Below are 13,324 nucleotides of genomic sequence, written 5' to 3'. Positions count from 1 at the left end.
CACTGGAGTTGGATGGCCAATAAATTTAAATTAACAGTAATAATAATAATAATAATAATAATAATAATAATAATAATAATAACAACAACAGTAATAGTAGTAGTAGTAGTAATTCAGGATACAAGCTATTCCTTGAAGCACACAGGTGCCTATTTTTGAACTGCTAGTTTTGAACTGCTCTGGGCATGGATGTTCTATCCAGAAGCTAAAAACTAGCAACTGAATTTCCTTTTTTTCATCTGGGGTCTCTAATAATTTTTATATATTATATATTCTTTAAATTTAAAGCCTGAGACTATGGGATTGTCTTTTTGAACCTTTTTCATCTGAGGAATAGGAATAAAAATGCTTTAGATAAAATAATACAGTATTTAAAGAGAAAATAAAGATAATTTACCCCATTTAAAGTGGAGCTTGCTTTAAAAATCTCAACTCGCTGATTGGCAAATTCTGATTCCAGATTCTGATACTGGTTGATCAAATTTGTAATCAGATTATTGATTATTCCAGCACAATTTGCTTCAGAAAACACTTGTCCTTGTACCTGTAAAATAAGTAATTTTGAAACTTAATTTGCAATTCTCTGAAATAATTTAATCACAGCACTATTTCCTACTACAAACAGAACTATGGATGTGGAAGTTTGAAAGAGAAAGAGAGGCAGAGAGTAAATGTCTGTTGTACAAACAGATCTATATCAATTGCCAAGTGTATCACATTAAAAGCACCAATGGTTACATTATTTAATTCACAAGTGTACGTGTATATTCTCTCACACTGCAAATTGGAATATCTATGTAACGTTTGCCCAGCAAAATATTCGTACTCCTCATACCCATAAAGTCATCCACCTTTTTAAGTGCCTACTTTCTTTCACTTCTGGAGAGGCACAAAAGACATTTGGCAGCTGTTTTCTCCTTCAAACAAACCAATTACTAAAGTACCTTTAAAAAAAACAACTCAGCATACACTAGATCACCAACAACTTCCAAGTTCCCTAACCTCAGCCCTGTGTACTTCTCCTTGACTCATACAGCACGTGGTAATGGGTCATTTCATAAAAGTCACTGAACTCTTCAATGGACCTGAAGGACAATGGGACAGCATTTGGATATGAGAATATCTGAACCTCTGACCAAGGCATAACAATTTCTCATACCTTGAGAAGGAAATGGGTTAAGAAAGTGTAAACAGTGTTGTTGTTAAGAAATGTCCTCTCATCCATTAGGATGCATTTAATATATTCTGCAAACACAGGATCTTCGCACAGGAGCTTGATGCAATTCTTTGACATGGAAGACTGAAAAGAGAAAGCAGATCAGAGCTTTAGAATTAGTATTCCATCTGAATCACTGTGGATGTGTCACTCCAATTTCTTATATAGAGATGTTATGCATAAGTCATTCATTCGAACTGAACTTTTCAGAATCTTCTAAGAGAGTAAATATAGCACCAGTCTGTAACAGTTCCTCAACATCTTTCAGCTTGTCCTTTATTAATAAAATAATTGGTAAAATCAACCTCTACTGTGCTGCTCACCAGTATACTTTTACATTTGAGGTTATCAGAATCTCATATGCTACAGAGGCTTATATCAAGTCAAGCTATTTTCTGGCCAGACCAATATTGTCCAGCAGCTTTTAGATAGAGGTCTAAGTCAACTGCAGGACGAAGCCTGAACTGAAAATACTGTGAATTGAAGCTAGGACTTTCTCCATGCAAAGGGCAGTTCTGTCACTAAACTATGGTCTTGTTCTTTACACATACACATACACAAAGATGCACTTTTACTTTTCAAATAAAGATATCCCTTTCAGAGATAAAGTAATTTTACCTGAGTTTGACAAAGCTCAGTCCAAAGTTTGGGAAACAAAGCTAGATGAAGAGGTAAGCCTTCATATGCAACAAGAACACCTACATTTTAAAAAGGAAAATGCAATTAATTTCTTAACATTATAAAGGCATATATATGCCAGAGATACAGTTCCTTAACTTTTAACAGTTAAGAGGAAAGCTGGGTGTCATGAGCAATGCAAACTTCCATAGGAGTTGCTGGTTAAATAAATAAATAATAGATATAAAAAGGCACAAACTACAGTATAACTCCTGTAAAATAAAAGAAAATAAATCTTGTCTATAGTCAGAGTCCAAACCACAAAGTTCATTTGTTCCAATTTCCATTCAAAAATCATGTTGTGTTTAATCGAAGTAATACAATACAACAATCCCACGTATGTTTACTCAAATTCACTATGTTTAGCAGGGCTTACTCTCAAATAAATAAGCAAATAATTACCCTGTCTTTCTTATTTATTCTACAGTTAGTTGGCAGTGTAACAGCATTTAAATAAAATTCTTCATCCTTGAATTTACATAAGTAGGCTTCTGCTAAAAAGATAGATATTAATCCATTTAATTCCAATTTACTATTCTAGCAAATCAGCTGGAAAACTGAATAAAGCAACTCTTTAGATAGTTAAAAAAAAGACAACATTCATTAATAGCATCTATTTACCTTCAATGGACTTAAAAATTAAATCCTTATTAATTCTGATGCTGCAATTTACAGGTAATCCTCACTAAACAACCACAATTGAGTCCGGAATTTTGGTTACTGAGCAAAGTGGTCATTGAGTGAATCCAACCCAATTTTATAACCTTTTTTGCAGCAGTCATTAAGTAAATCACCGCAGCTGTTAAGTGAACCACATGGTTGTTAAGTGAATCATGAGGTTCCCCACTGATTTTGCTTTCTGGAAGCCGGCCGGGAAGGTTGAAAATGGTAACTATGTGACCATGGAATGGTGCAACAGTCATAAATGCAAACCAGTAGCCAAGCACCCAAATTGTGATCACGTGACCACAGGATCACTACGATGGTGTGAGTACCATAAACTGGTTTTTTCAGCACCGTTGTAAATCTGAACCATCACTAAACAAATGGTCATTAAGGGAGGACTACCTGTACTCTTCCACATACACAAAGGCACTAAGCGCTGGCCTATGCCCTAAAGAACAGGCCTTGTCAACTAATGTGCTTGTTAACTTGAAAAGGAATCTTTTAAGCATGGTACAAATTCATACTTACTCATCTTCACTAAAGTTTCTGTGAACTTCTCACAGTTGATGGCAACTCGGCATAAGAGATGGATGAACTGGTGGTATGAAAAGAAGTAATCTAGTAGCATACGGTCATAAACCTCATCTTTACCCTGAAGAGTTAAGGAAAGTTTTGTTTACAAAATAAAAACATGAAAAGTGCAATATCTAAAATGTTAAAAAGTGAACAATCTTCAAAGGGCTATGGTAAACTACTGGTAAAAAAAATCTACAGAACTTGGTTCGGGAATTATTTGCTATAGAACTTGGTTTAGGAATTATTAATTATAATTACTATATATAATTACTATACATATATTACTATATACTTACTATAACTAGTTTAATTATTATTAAACCTTGCACAAATGTGTAAGAAACCTAAGATATTAAAAAGAATGCACCTTTTCCTTGCTTGCCACTTTCCCATTCTCAATTAAAGAATGAACATATCTGGGACCCAAGTATTTGTATGGGTTTTTTGGGATCAAGGATGTGACCAATAGGTAGAGGCATTTTTCTTCTTCAGACAGGGCTCCTTCTGAAGAAACTTTCTCTCTTATAAAAACTATTTTAACAAAGCAGCCATTGGAATTTTGTTACATGCATGATAAATCAAGCCTATGAATGATAAATTAAACCCAAAATACATTCAGAAGCTCTCTTCACCAACAACCAAATCACAATTATTCTCAAGGCTCATCCAATCCAGGCATACTTCTGAGGTAACATTATATCTCTACTTTCTGTTTCTATTTATTGTATTATTTATAGTTGTATTGAATTTTAAATTTTGTTTTTACTGTAAACCGCCGAGAGTCCCTCCTTTGGGGGGAGATGGGCGGAGATAAAATTTGATAGATAAATAATTAAATAAAATTTCTACTTTCCTAATAGATATACCTTGTTAGCTTCTACCATCGTAGGCAAGAGGCACATATTAAGTTCAGGGCGAGGTGGGCGGATATTACTTTTGCCTCCTATCAACTTCAGATTTTCACGGCATGGGAAATAAGGGCCTAGAGACACTGTAGGGGAAATGAGAAAGGAGAGGCATTAATCAAATGTATACACTTCACCTTTACAAGGGGTAACCATACTGAGTAACGCCAAAATTAATAGATAATTTTAATCATAACATTTTTTTTAAAAAATTGTGTTCTTCATGCTTTAGATAGGATAAAGGAATAGAAAATGCAAACACAGGGATAAATATTAAACCTAAAGTTAGAAAAAGTAAATAGCTATATAGTTCACCCATTGCTTTTTTTTGCTCACAAAACCAAGCAATCACTGTTAATTTGCCTAACGTAACATAACATAAAATACAGAAACAGCTGTAATATATCTAAAGACTTATGCAAAACAATTAACTTCATGGTCTACCCTTTACTTTCTGCTGGTGACGATACTGCTATTTTTCATGAGAACGTAATCGCTACTGCTGTAAGAGTAGTCCCTTCCTAGCCCCTCATGTCAGACAGGCTGAAACAATCAACATTTAATCTAAGGCATGACTGAGGATCATATAGCACAAGGCAGGGAGAAGGCCCAAGCTTCTTTCTTTTACTGGGAAAAGCTCTGGGGTCCCCTAAGGCAGAGCTAGTAACATCACTCCTCAGCCTCTAATAAAAGTTGCAAGCTACAAGATACTGAATACACGTTTCCTGTTTATTTTATTACTTGAAGTTCTTTAGAGATGCTGTCTTTTGTTTGTCATAGCTCTCAATTTTTATTTCCTCTACAACTGAATGTTTTGCAAGTGAACACTTAAAGTTAAAAAGGAATTTTTACCTTTCCTACTTTAATAAAAGCTTGATTCTGTTTCTCCCTTGTAAGATTGATTTTCTTCCCCACAGAAGAGGTGAGAGAGGAGATGATTTCCCTAATCACATGCTTCAGCACTACAGAAGAAGGCTTTACAGAATTTATTTCCTTTTAATCACTTTTTTCTCACCAGTAATGCCCACAGGCTATGCGAACCTCCTTTCTCACCCTAGAGAGAAGATGCCAAGTAAAGCATCATCTGGAAGAGAGGTAGGTCATATAACTACCAAGCCACACACCACAGTAAGAGGCAGAGTTATGTGTGTAGTCCCCATCTCCCAGGGATTCTGGGAGATGGAGTTTGAAAGTTCCAGCCTTTCATCTTCGAGGCTCAGCCTTGCTGCCTCATGGTACCCAGTGTCAAAAACATGTCTTCCTTTTTTCTGTTTTTGTTGTTTTGAAGTGACACTGTTTTGTGCCTGACACACAAGTAGGAATCTAACCTAAGGCAGGTACACAGGCTTTCCCAGCCCCTTTTTCTTCTATTCTTTTTAGCAGAGACAGTGACTTGCACCCGGAGAGGTTATTATTATTTTTAGCTTCCTTAAAATAGGGGGCAGAACACTTTTCTATGCTACTGAGGAGTAGAAAGACACCTTTGTCTATCTAACCTGTGGAAGACATCTTGAGGGGCATGCTAAATTCTGAGGCTGTCTTGCTAGAGGCTGACATAGGTAGTACAATCCCACCTCCAACAGAGCCCAGCAAACCAAATATTGCAATGGGATCCATTGGCCATACTGTATAAGTTATGATTAACAGTTTATTTTCAAGACCATGGTGAAGTTCAAGCTAGAACTGACACCTCAAATTCAGGCTAGAACTGACACTTCAGGTCCTTAGAGCAGAAGGTATGTGTAGAAGGTATGTATCAGGCCTTTGCTCACAAAGTGGACAAGACATTAATATTTGGGATAAAAAGCATAAACCAGAACACTGAAAAAGTCAAAGAGCAGATCTATGATCAGGTATTTCTAACAGACCCCAAGATTAGATAGACAACAGAAGAGATGGCCTAGAAATGTGGAATCCAGACCTAATGAGGCAGCGGAAATGTACCACTGTGACCATACGTAGTTATTCAAGAGGTGAAATCTGGCCAGGGTTTCCCCAGGGACTACTCCAAGCCTAATGCCAATTACACCCCACCAAGCACCAGTTACACCATGTCAAGCACTTCCAACTCACCACCAGGGGCAAACTTCCTGAGACTCCAGATGCTTCAAATGTAAGTGGTTCATTGCAAAAGAGACTGTTACGAACAGAAGCATCAAATAAACCAGGCTGAGTCTAAAACCCATGGGCAAGAAGGAGTTTGCTACTGATCTTTATTCAGGGAAGATTTAACACCCTCCCACCAGCAGGGAAGAAGTGGGGGTCAGCCAAATTGCCTGATTCTGACAGCAAGGGATCACTCTGAGCCTCCAATGGAAAACACATGGAGTGGAAGAACTGAGTCCAGATCTTGGCTTCAAGTGAAGTAGTGAGTTGGAAAGGCAGGTATCTTAGGAAGCAGAGAAGGGATTTGCCCAGCCAGAGGAAGACCTCTGTATGTCAGAAAGACTGCAAGAAGAAACACTCTGGAAGGAAGAGAGCTTATAGAGATGTCAGGAACGATCTTCAGGAGTGACACAAGGGAATTCAAGAGAGCTCACTTCATCAGATCTGTGGAATGGCTGAACTGATGTAGGATTTAAATTGGGTTGAGTAGTGGGAGTGGGGTGAAGGGAGGGGAAGACAGGTTGGTTATGTAGATGCATGTTACACGTGAGACAGATTACAAGTATTTTATTAATTAACAACTGCAATGTGTTAAAAGTATGCTGTGTTTATTTTGAGATAGTCTAAACCCTTTTGATGTGAATTCAGCAGTCTCTTATTTGTGCTGTTAAAGCCTCTTTTTTCCAAAATGGTCACTTTGGGATCTGCATTAGAGCATCCTGGGAGGCTGAAATGCTCTCGTATTACTTTATCCTTGATCTGAGTCCTGATGTCAAACTTGTATCCATTGATTCTTTTATGCTAAGTTCTGTATTCATTAATTCTTTTGTCCTGTTTTCTCTATACATAGAATCCAGAGGGGCATTGCTGGCAGATGATGTAGCTTGTGAAAACTTATGCCTTATAATTAAATTTTGTTACCCATAAAAGATGGCACCAGACTGATTTTCAGTTACCATAAACACAGTTCTCTTCCTGTGTCACTTGGCAATTCAAAAATTTCTTCTAACCTTGAGAGCCTGGAGGAAGAGTAACTTTCTGGGGAGGGATTGGAGGCTCCAGATATGTCTATTTATGGCCATGGCCTGTAGGATGCTTACAGTGATGGTTCACAGCAACAGACAACCGAGGGACAAAATGTTGGGTTAAACAACCCTACATGCTCAGGAAAGGGTTAATTGCAGTGGCTAGAATCTTGTTAATATGTGTAAGTTAGATAGTCCCTTCATAGTTGTGAGATTCTGGAAGATTCTCTTAACCTCGACCCTTTTTTTCGTTTTTTCCTTTTCTCTTCAGTCTTTTTTTTCCCCTCGTGGTTTGATTTTTTTTTCTCCTACTTCCTTATGAACACTGGTATTGTCTGAATTGTAAGTAAAGTACATGTTCTCTTATATGAAGATGATGCAATTCTTTAAGAGGAGCAATTGGTTCAAGAAGAGAGGGAGAAAGAAGAGAGAAATGAAAATAAAAAGCAGAGCTGAAACCAGTTAGAAGTAGTAATGACAAGTTTGTCCAATAACTGTTATTCTTTACTACTTCTGCTGCATAGATAACCCATACCACACAACACAAAACCCATCCCCTTTGTCCAGTGATACTAAGGCAGCTCTCCCAATGCAATGTGAACAACTATGTGCAAAGTGAGTAACTATGACAGTTAAACAGTTCCCTTGGCTGATATATCTCAGAAGCCATCAAAGCCTCCACAGTTATTCCAGGGAGGAGGACCTGTGTGATAAAATGGCAGAGAAAACTTCACAAGGGGTTTGAGGCCTCAGAACTGGCATTTCACACTTAAAGTGCAAATTCTTTGCTACCATAACCTGTATGTGGAAAGAGGAAATAGAAAGCGTATGCTATCTGCATAGTTGCTGTTGGGGCAGATTTTCTACAGGACATGCTTCAATTTGGGGCATATTTCACGGATTCTAATGTGGTAATTAGGAGGATTTTGAGTGCAAGATTCCATGTTTGCTGAGCATCACTTCATTTACTTGAGGCAAAAACAAAATATTTAAAAATGATCTTCCTATGACAAAACAAGTGAACATAAACCAAGAATTTTTCTTTCCTTTCCAAATGACATATACCCAGACCATTCTAAAGAAAGCTCCAGACCAAGCTTTATTTATTTTTATTTATTTTAAAAAGACTTATATTGCTGCCCATATTGTAACTACAACCCTGGGCAGCTCACAAGACAATAAAAACATCACACACACCCCAACAATCACAATAAAAACTCATTTTGTCCCAGAGTAACACTCTCCCATACATCAACATACCATCTTGCTGAGCTCCAGCCTCATTCTACCCCAACACTTGTGGGGCAGGTCTAAATGGTCTAAATCACAGGTCCTCAGGAATCCACTTCTAATTCACCATCAGCTTCCAAATTTTCTAGAAGCCACAAAAAGCCATCCTGGCACAATGTCAAGTCTAAGCAGGGATCCATCAAGAAATGGTTAGAAGAATTTCCCCATATTTGATTCCATATAATAGTGAATAAGGGAGACAGTGTTCTTAAAACTCTATGTGGGATTTGCTTTGATTTCAAAATGGGCATCAAAGCATTAGAAATGTTGTAAAGCCATCAGCCATCTCTTTGAAATCAATGTGAAAGAGGAAGTGCCAAAAGGACACCTCAAGCAGGAGTCCGTTCTATCTTATTTTTGGCATCTCAGAGGAATGTGGACATAAGTTAGTCTATATCTGAATGGTTCAACAATTTGGGAAAAAGACACTAAAAGTGGAAGGACTGCAGGTAGTCCTCAGTTTATGATAGCAATTGGGACTGGAACTGCCATCAGTAAGCAACACAGTTGTAAAACGCGATGTCATGTGACCGCACTGCTTAGCGATGGCAGTTCCAGCTCTTCATTCTGCTCTGGCCATCGGCTCTACTCTCAGCAGAACCATCTTCAGTTCACCATTTCTTCCCTGGAAGTCCCAGGATGTCAGAAATCACGATCATATGACCATGTGGACATTGCGATGGCCGGAAACCTGAGGACTGGTCGTAACTACTACTCGTTCAGCACCGTTGTGTAAGTTTGAACGGTTGTTGAATGAGTGGTCGTTAAATACGGACCACCTGTAACTGGCTTCCATTTTCTTTCTTGGTGCAATTCAAAATGCTGGTTATCATCTTTAAAAGCCCTGAATGGCAAAAGGCCAGGTTATTTGTGGGACCATCTCTCCTGACCATATTTGCCCATTCCATCAGGTTAGAGAAGGTGGGCACACTCTAGGTCCCTACCCTTAAATGTTGCCATCAAGCAGGACCTAAGCAATACTCTTTTCAGTAGTGTCCCCTGCTCTCTGGAACATGCTTCCACCTGAGATTCAGCAAGCCCCTACTCACTTAGCCTTCTGGAATGCCTTGAAGACCTGGCTTTTCTCACAAGCATTGGGGTAGCATGAGGCTGTAGCCCAGTAAAGTTGTTTGTTGAGATGTGGGATGTTTTGTTTTTTGGGGCAACTCGGAGTTTTTTTAATGATTTTTTTACTGTTTTTATTGTTTGTAAGCTGCCCAGGGTTATGGTGCATAAGATGGGCGACTATGTAAGTCTTTAAACAAACAAACAAACAAAATTGACTATTATCCACAAGCAAAACTTCTTAGCTGCAACGGCTGTTACAAAGACTTACCTTTTTATTTCAGTAGGGAAACATAATAGAAAATTCCTCAATTTCTAACACAATAATGACTACTAGTAGAACAGAACTCTATTGTTTGAGCTGGCCTTGGAACCTCAGATGTTTATGAAAAAGAACAGATGACCACCTGTGTATTAGGGGGCTTTCTCTCTTTATTTATTTAGATAGCATTTTGATTTTTGCATCAAGGAACAATGCCTTGACAGTATGCAGATCTCTCTAGGCTGCCTGAAATACGTTTTTCTGATTGAGAAGAGTACTTTGAGGCCAGCAATAAGCTTAGAACATCTGTCAATAAAACAACACCTAAGGTTGGTCATATTCTTTGGAGTTCAACTGAATTTCCTGTCTCACCTCTCAAACTACTTTCTGCCTCAAAGTAAGTCTGTAATCTCAAAACAGTTTTATTATATTGTAAATTACTATAGATATATACAAGTATAAATACCCTTGCCATCTGAAAATACTTACTTGGTATGTTGCTATGATGGTATGTGCAATGGTTGTGCTGGAGAAATGGAACTAGAGTGTGCAGAAAATCATGAGGGCTTAACAGCACCAGCTCCTTGAGGACATCTGCAAAAAAAACTTTGTATTTAATTATTTAGTTACTGGACTTACAGTTGTAATTGAAATTATTCAACTCCTATTGCAAATCAGGTTGATTGTTAAAATGTACAGACTTTCAGCTGTTTGCAATGAACAAATCAAACAAAAGCAATTGAAATAGCTTAACACAATGAATGCTTTGAGTGGTGTCCCCAAAGTCAAATGAAAATGCAACTTATAATGACTTCTCCAGTCTCAAAATTATTCAACCCCTTCATGGCAAGCATCTTCAGTACTTAGTAGAGCACCCTTTTGCTGTTATGATCTCCTGCAAACGAGATGCATAGCCAGACACCAGCTTCTGGTAGCGTTCCTGAGGAATCTTAGCCCGTTGCTCATGAGCAATGGACTCCAGTTCAGTAATATTCTTGGGTTTGCGTGCTGCAACCTCCATCTTCAAATCCCACCAGAGATTTTCTATGGGGTTCAAGTCAGGTGACTGTGATGGCCACTGTAGAATCTTCCAGGACTTCTTCTGCATCCAAGCCTTAGTGGATTTGAGGTATGCTTGGGATCATTGTCCTGTTGGAAGGTCCAATGACGCCCAAGCTTCAGCTTCCTTACAGACGGCATGACGTTTTCTCCTAGGATTTCCTGATACTTCCATGAATCCATCTTGCCATCCACACGCTGCAGGTTTCCAGCGCCAGAGGATGCAAAGCAGTCCCAGAGCATCACTGAGCCACCACCATGCTTACCTGTAAGCAGAGTGTTCTTTTCAGCGTATGCTTCATTCTTCTTCCTCCAGACATACTGCTGATCCATCGGGCCAAAAAGTTCCAGTTTTGTTTCATCGCTCCACAGAACGGAATCCCAAAACTTCTGTGGCTTATTTATATGATTTTCAGCATATTGGAGCCGACTTTTCTGTGCTTTTGGGTCCGTAGTGGTGTACGTCTTGGAGTTCTGGCATGGGAACCTTCTGTGTTCAGTATGCGCCTTACTGTGCTCACTGAAACCTCAGTGCCTGTTGCCACCAAGTCTTGCTGCAAGTCTTTTGCAGTCACTCGAGGGTTTCTCTCAACCTGCCTTCTCAGAAACCTGGTTGCAGCCACTGACAGCTTCCTTTTTCTGCCCTGTCCAGGTAGTGTAACCACTGTTCCTTTAACTCTGAACTTGCAAACTATGCTTCCGACAGCGTCCCTAGGAACGTTCAGTGCCTTTGCTATTTTTTTGTATCCTGTTCCTTGTCTGTGAAGGGCGATGATCTCTTCTCTTCCCTTTTGGACCATTCTTTTGACTTAGCCATACTGTATTTCTAACATGCAGTCAAACGTGACACTCAACAAACCCCTAGCCAGTTCAGGTATTTCATGTGTTCCAGCTCAAGCACCCCTGGTGCAACTGCTGAAGCCCTTGATTAGTTGCATCAGGTGTGCTTGAGACAACATGTTTTGCATACTGTATGTGTGTTGTTGTGACAGATTCTATTCAGGGGGTTGAATAATTTTGAGACTGGAGGAGTCAGAATCACAGTCACCTGACTTGAACCCCATAGAAAATCTCTGGTGGGATTTGAAGACGGAGGTTGCAGCACGCAAACCCAAGAATATTACTGAACTGGAGGCCATTGCTCATGAGCAACGGGCTAAAATTCCTCAGGAACGCTGCCAGAAGCTGGTGTCTGACTATGCATCTCATTTGCAGCAGGTCATAACAGCAAAAGGGTGCTCTACTAAGTACTGAAGATGCTTGCCATGAAGGGGTTGAATAATTTTGAGACTGGAGAAGTCATTATAAGTTGCATTTTCATTTGATTCTGGGGACACCACTTGAAGCATTCGTTGTGTTGAGCTATTTCAATTGCTTTTGTTTGATTTGTTCATTGCAAACAGCTAAAAGTCTGTACATTTTGACAATCAACCTGATTTGCAATGGGAGTTGAATAATTTTGATTACAACTGTATATAGTGCTCCATGGCACTTAAAGGAAATCTGCACTAATAAATTCTGCAAACTGTATAAATGTAAAGTAGGAAAAACCATATACATGTAGTCCTTGACTTATGACTACAATAGGGACTGGAAAATTTGTTGTTAAGGTGCAGTCATTAAGTGAGGCATCAGATGACTGCACCTGATTTTACATTTTTTGTGGCAGTCATTAAGTGAAACTTGCAGCCATTAAGCAAATCACATGGTCATTAAGTGGATCACGCAGTTCCCCACTGATTTTGCTTGATGGAAACCAGTTGGGAAGGTCGCAAATGGCGATCATGTGCCCCCAGGATGCTGCAATCGTTGTAAATACATGCTGGTTGCCAAGCGCCCGAATTTTGATCATGTGACTGCAGGGATGCTGCGACAGTCATGTGTGAGGATCAGTCACAAGTCACTTTTTCAGCACTGCCATAACTTCAAATGGTCACTAAATGAATGGTTGTAAGTTGAGGACCACCTGTACATGATCTTACCTGTAATATTTGCTATTTTGTGTAATTTAGGCATGATATTAAAATCTGGTTCATGATTAACAGAAATGTTATTCAGCCATCCCTACCTTCAGTAATTAAGCACTTACTTTAAGGATGTAAGAATTTACAAAAAGAAAACATTGCAACCACTATTTATTTATTAAACAAATTTATAAGGCTGCCCATCTCGCAGACGGTGACTCTGGGCGGCTTACAGAATATAGCATTCTATATCTTGTTTGCTTTAGTGTAGAATCTGTCTATAGATTTTAAGCACATTTCTTATATGCAATTTTATCTATAGCATCTTGTATTGAGTCAGAGGTTGCTCAGGAAGATTTCTTGCTAACTTTCTCAAATGGCTAGTTGTGATGGGAACAAGCAGGCCTCAGGAGCTACAAATGCATCTTTAAATGTCAACTCAGAGACCATTTCATGATTTAACCAGCACATCTGGTTGCAACAAGAACATCTGCCTATTGCCATCAGCTCCT

At 38.8% G+C, this 13,324-nt stretch overlaps 1 protein-coding gene across 1 annotated transcript in view; it reads right to left on the bottom strand.

Annotated features, from left to right (window-relative positions):
* USP34 (ubiquitin specific peptidase 34) overlaps window positions 1-13,324 on the bottom strand; it is a 617,663-nt gene that overhangs the window by 449,758 nt on the left and 154,581 nt on the right. Inside the window, exons 73-78 of the mRNA XM_063301132.1 lie at window positions 10,279-10,383; window positions 4,003-4,127; window positions 3,089-3,212; window positions 1,835-1,914; window positions 1,160-1,300; window positions 398-544 (exon numbers count right to left, since the gene is read on the bottom strand). Coding sequence (XP_063157202.1) covers window positions 398-544; window positions 1,160-1,300; window positions 1,835-1,914; window positions 3,089-3,212; window positions 4,003-4,127; window positions 10,279-10,383 — 722 coding nt within the window. The remainder of the gene's footprint in view (window positions 1-397; window positions 545-1,159; window positions 1,301-1,834; window positions 1,915-3,088; window positions 3,213-4,002; window positions 4,128-10,278; window positions 10,384-13,324) is intronic.

This window comes from Candoia aspera, chromosome 1 (assembly GCF_035149785.1).
Source record: "Candoia aspera isolate rCanAsp1 chromosome 1, rCanAsp1.hap2, whole genome shotgun sequence".
Lineage (NCBI taxonomy): Eukaryota > Metazoa > Chordata > Lepidosauria > Squamata > Boidae > Candoia > Candoia aspera.
This window is presented reverse-complemented; position numbering and strand designations above follow the sequence as displayed.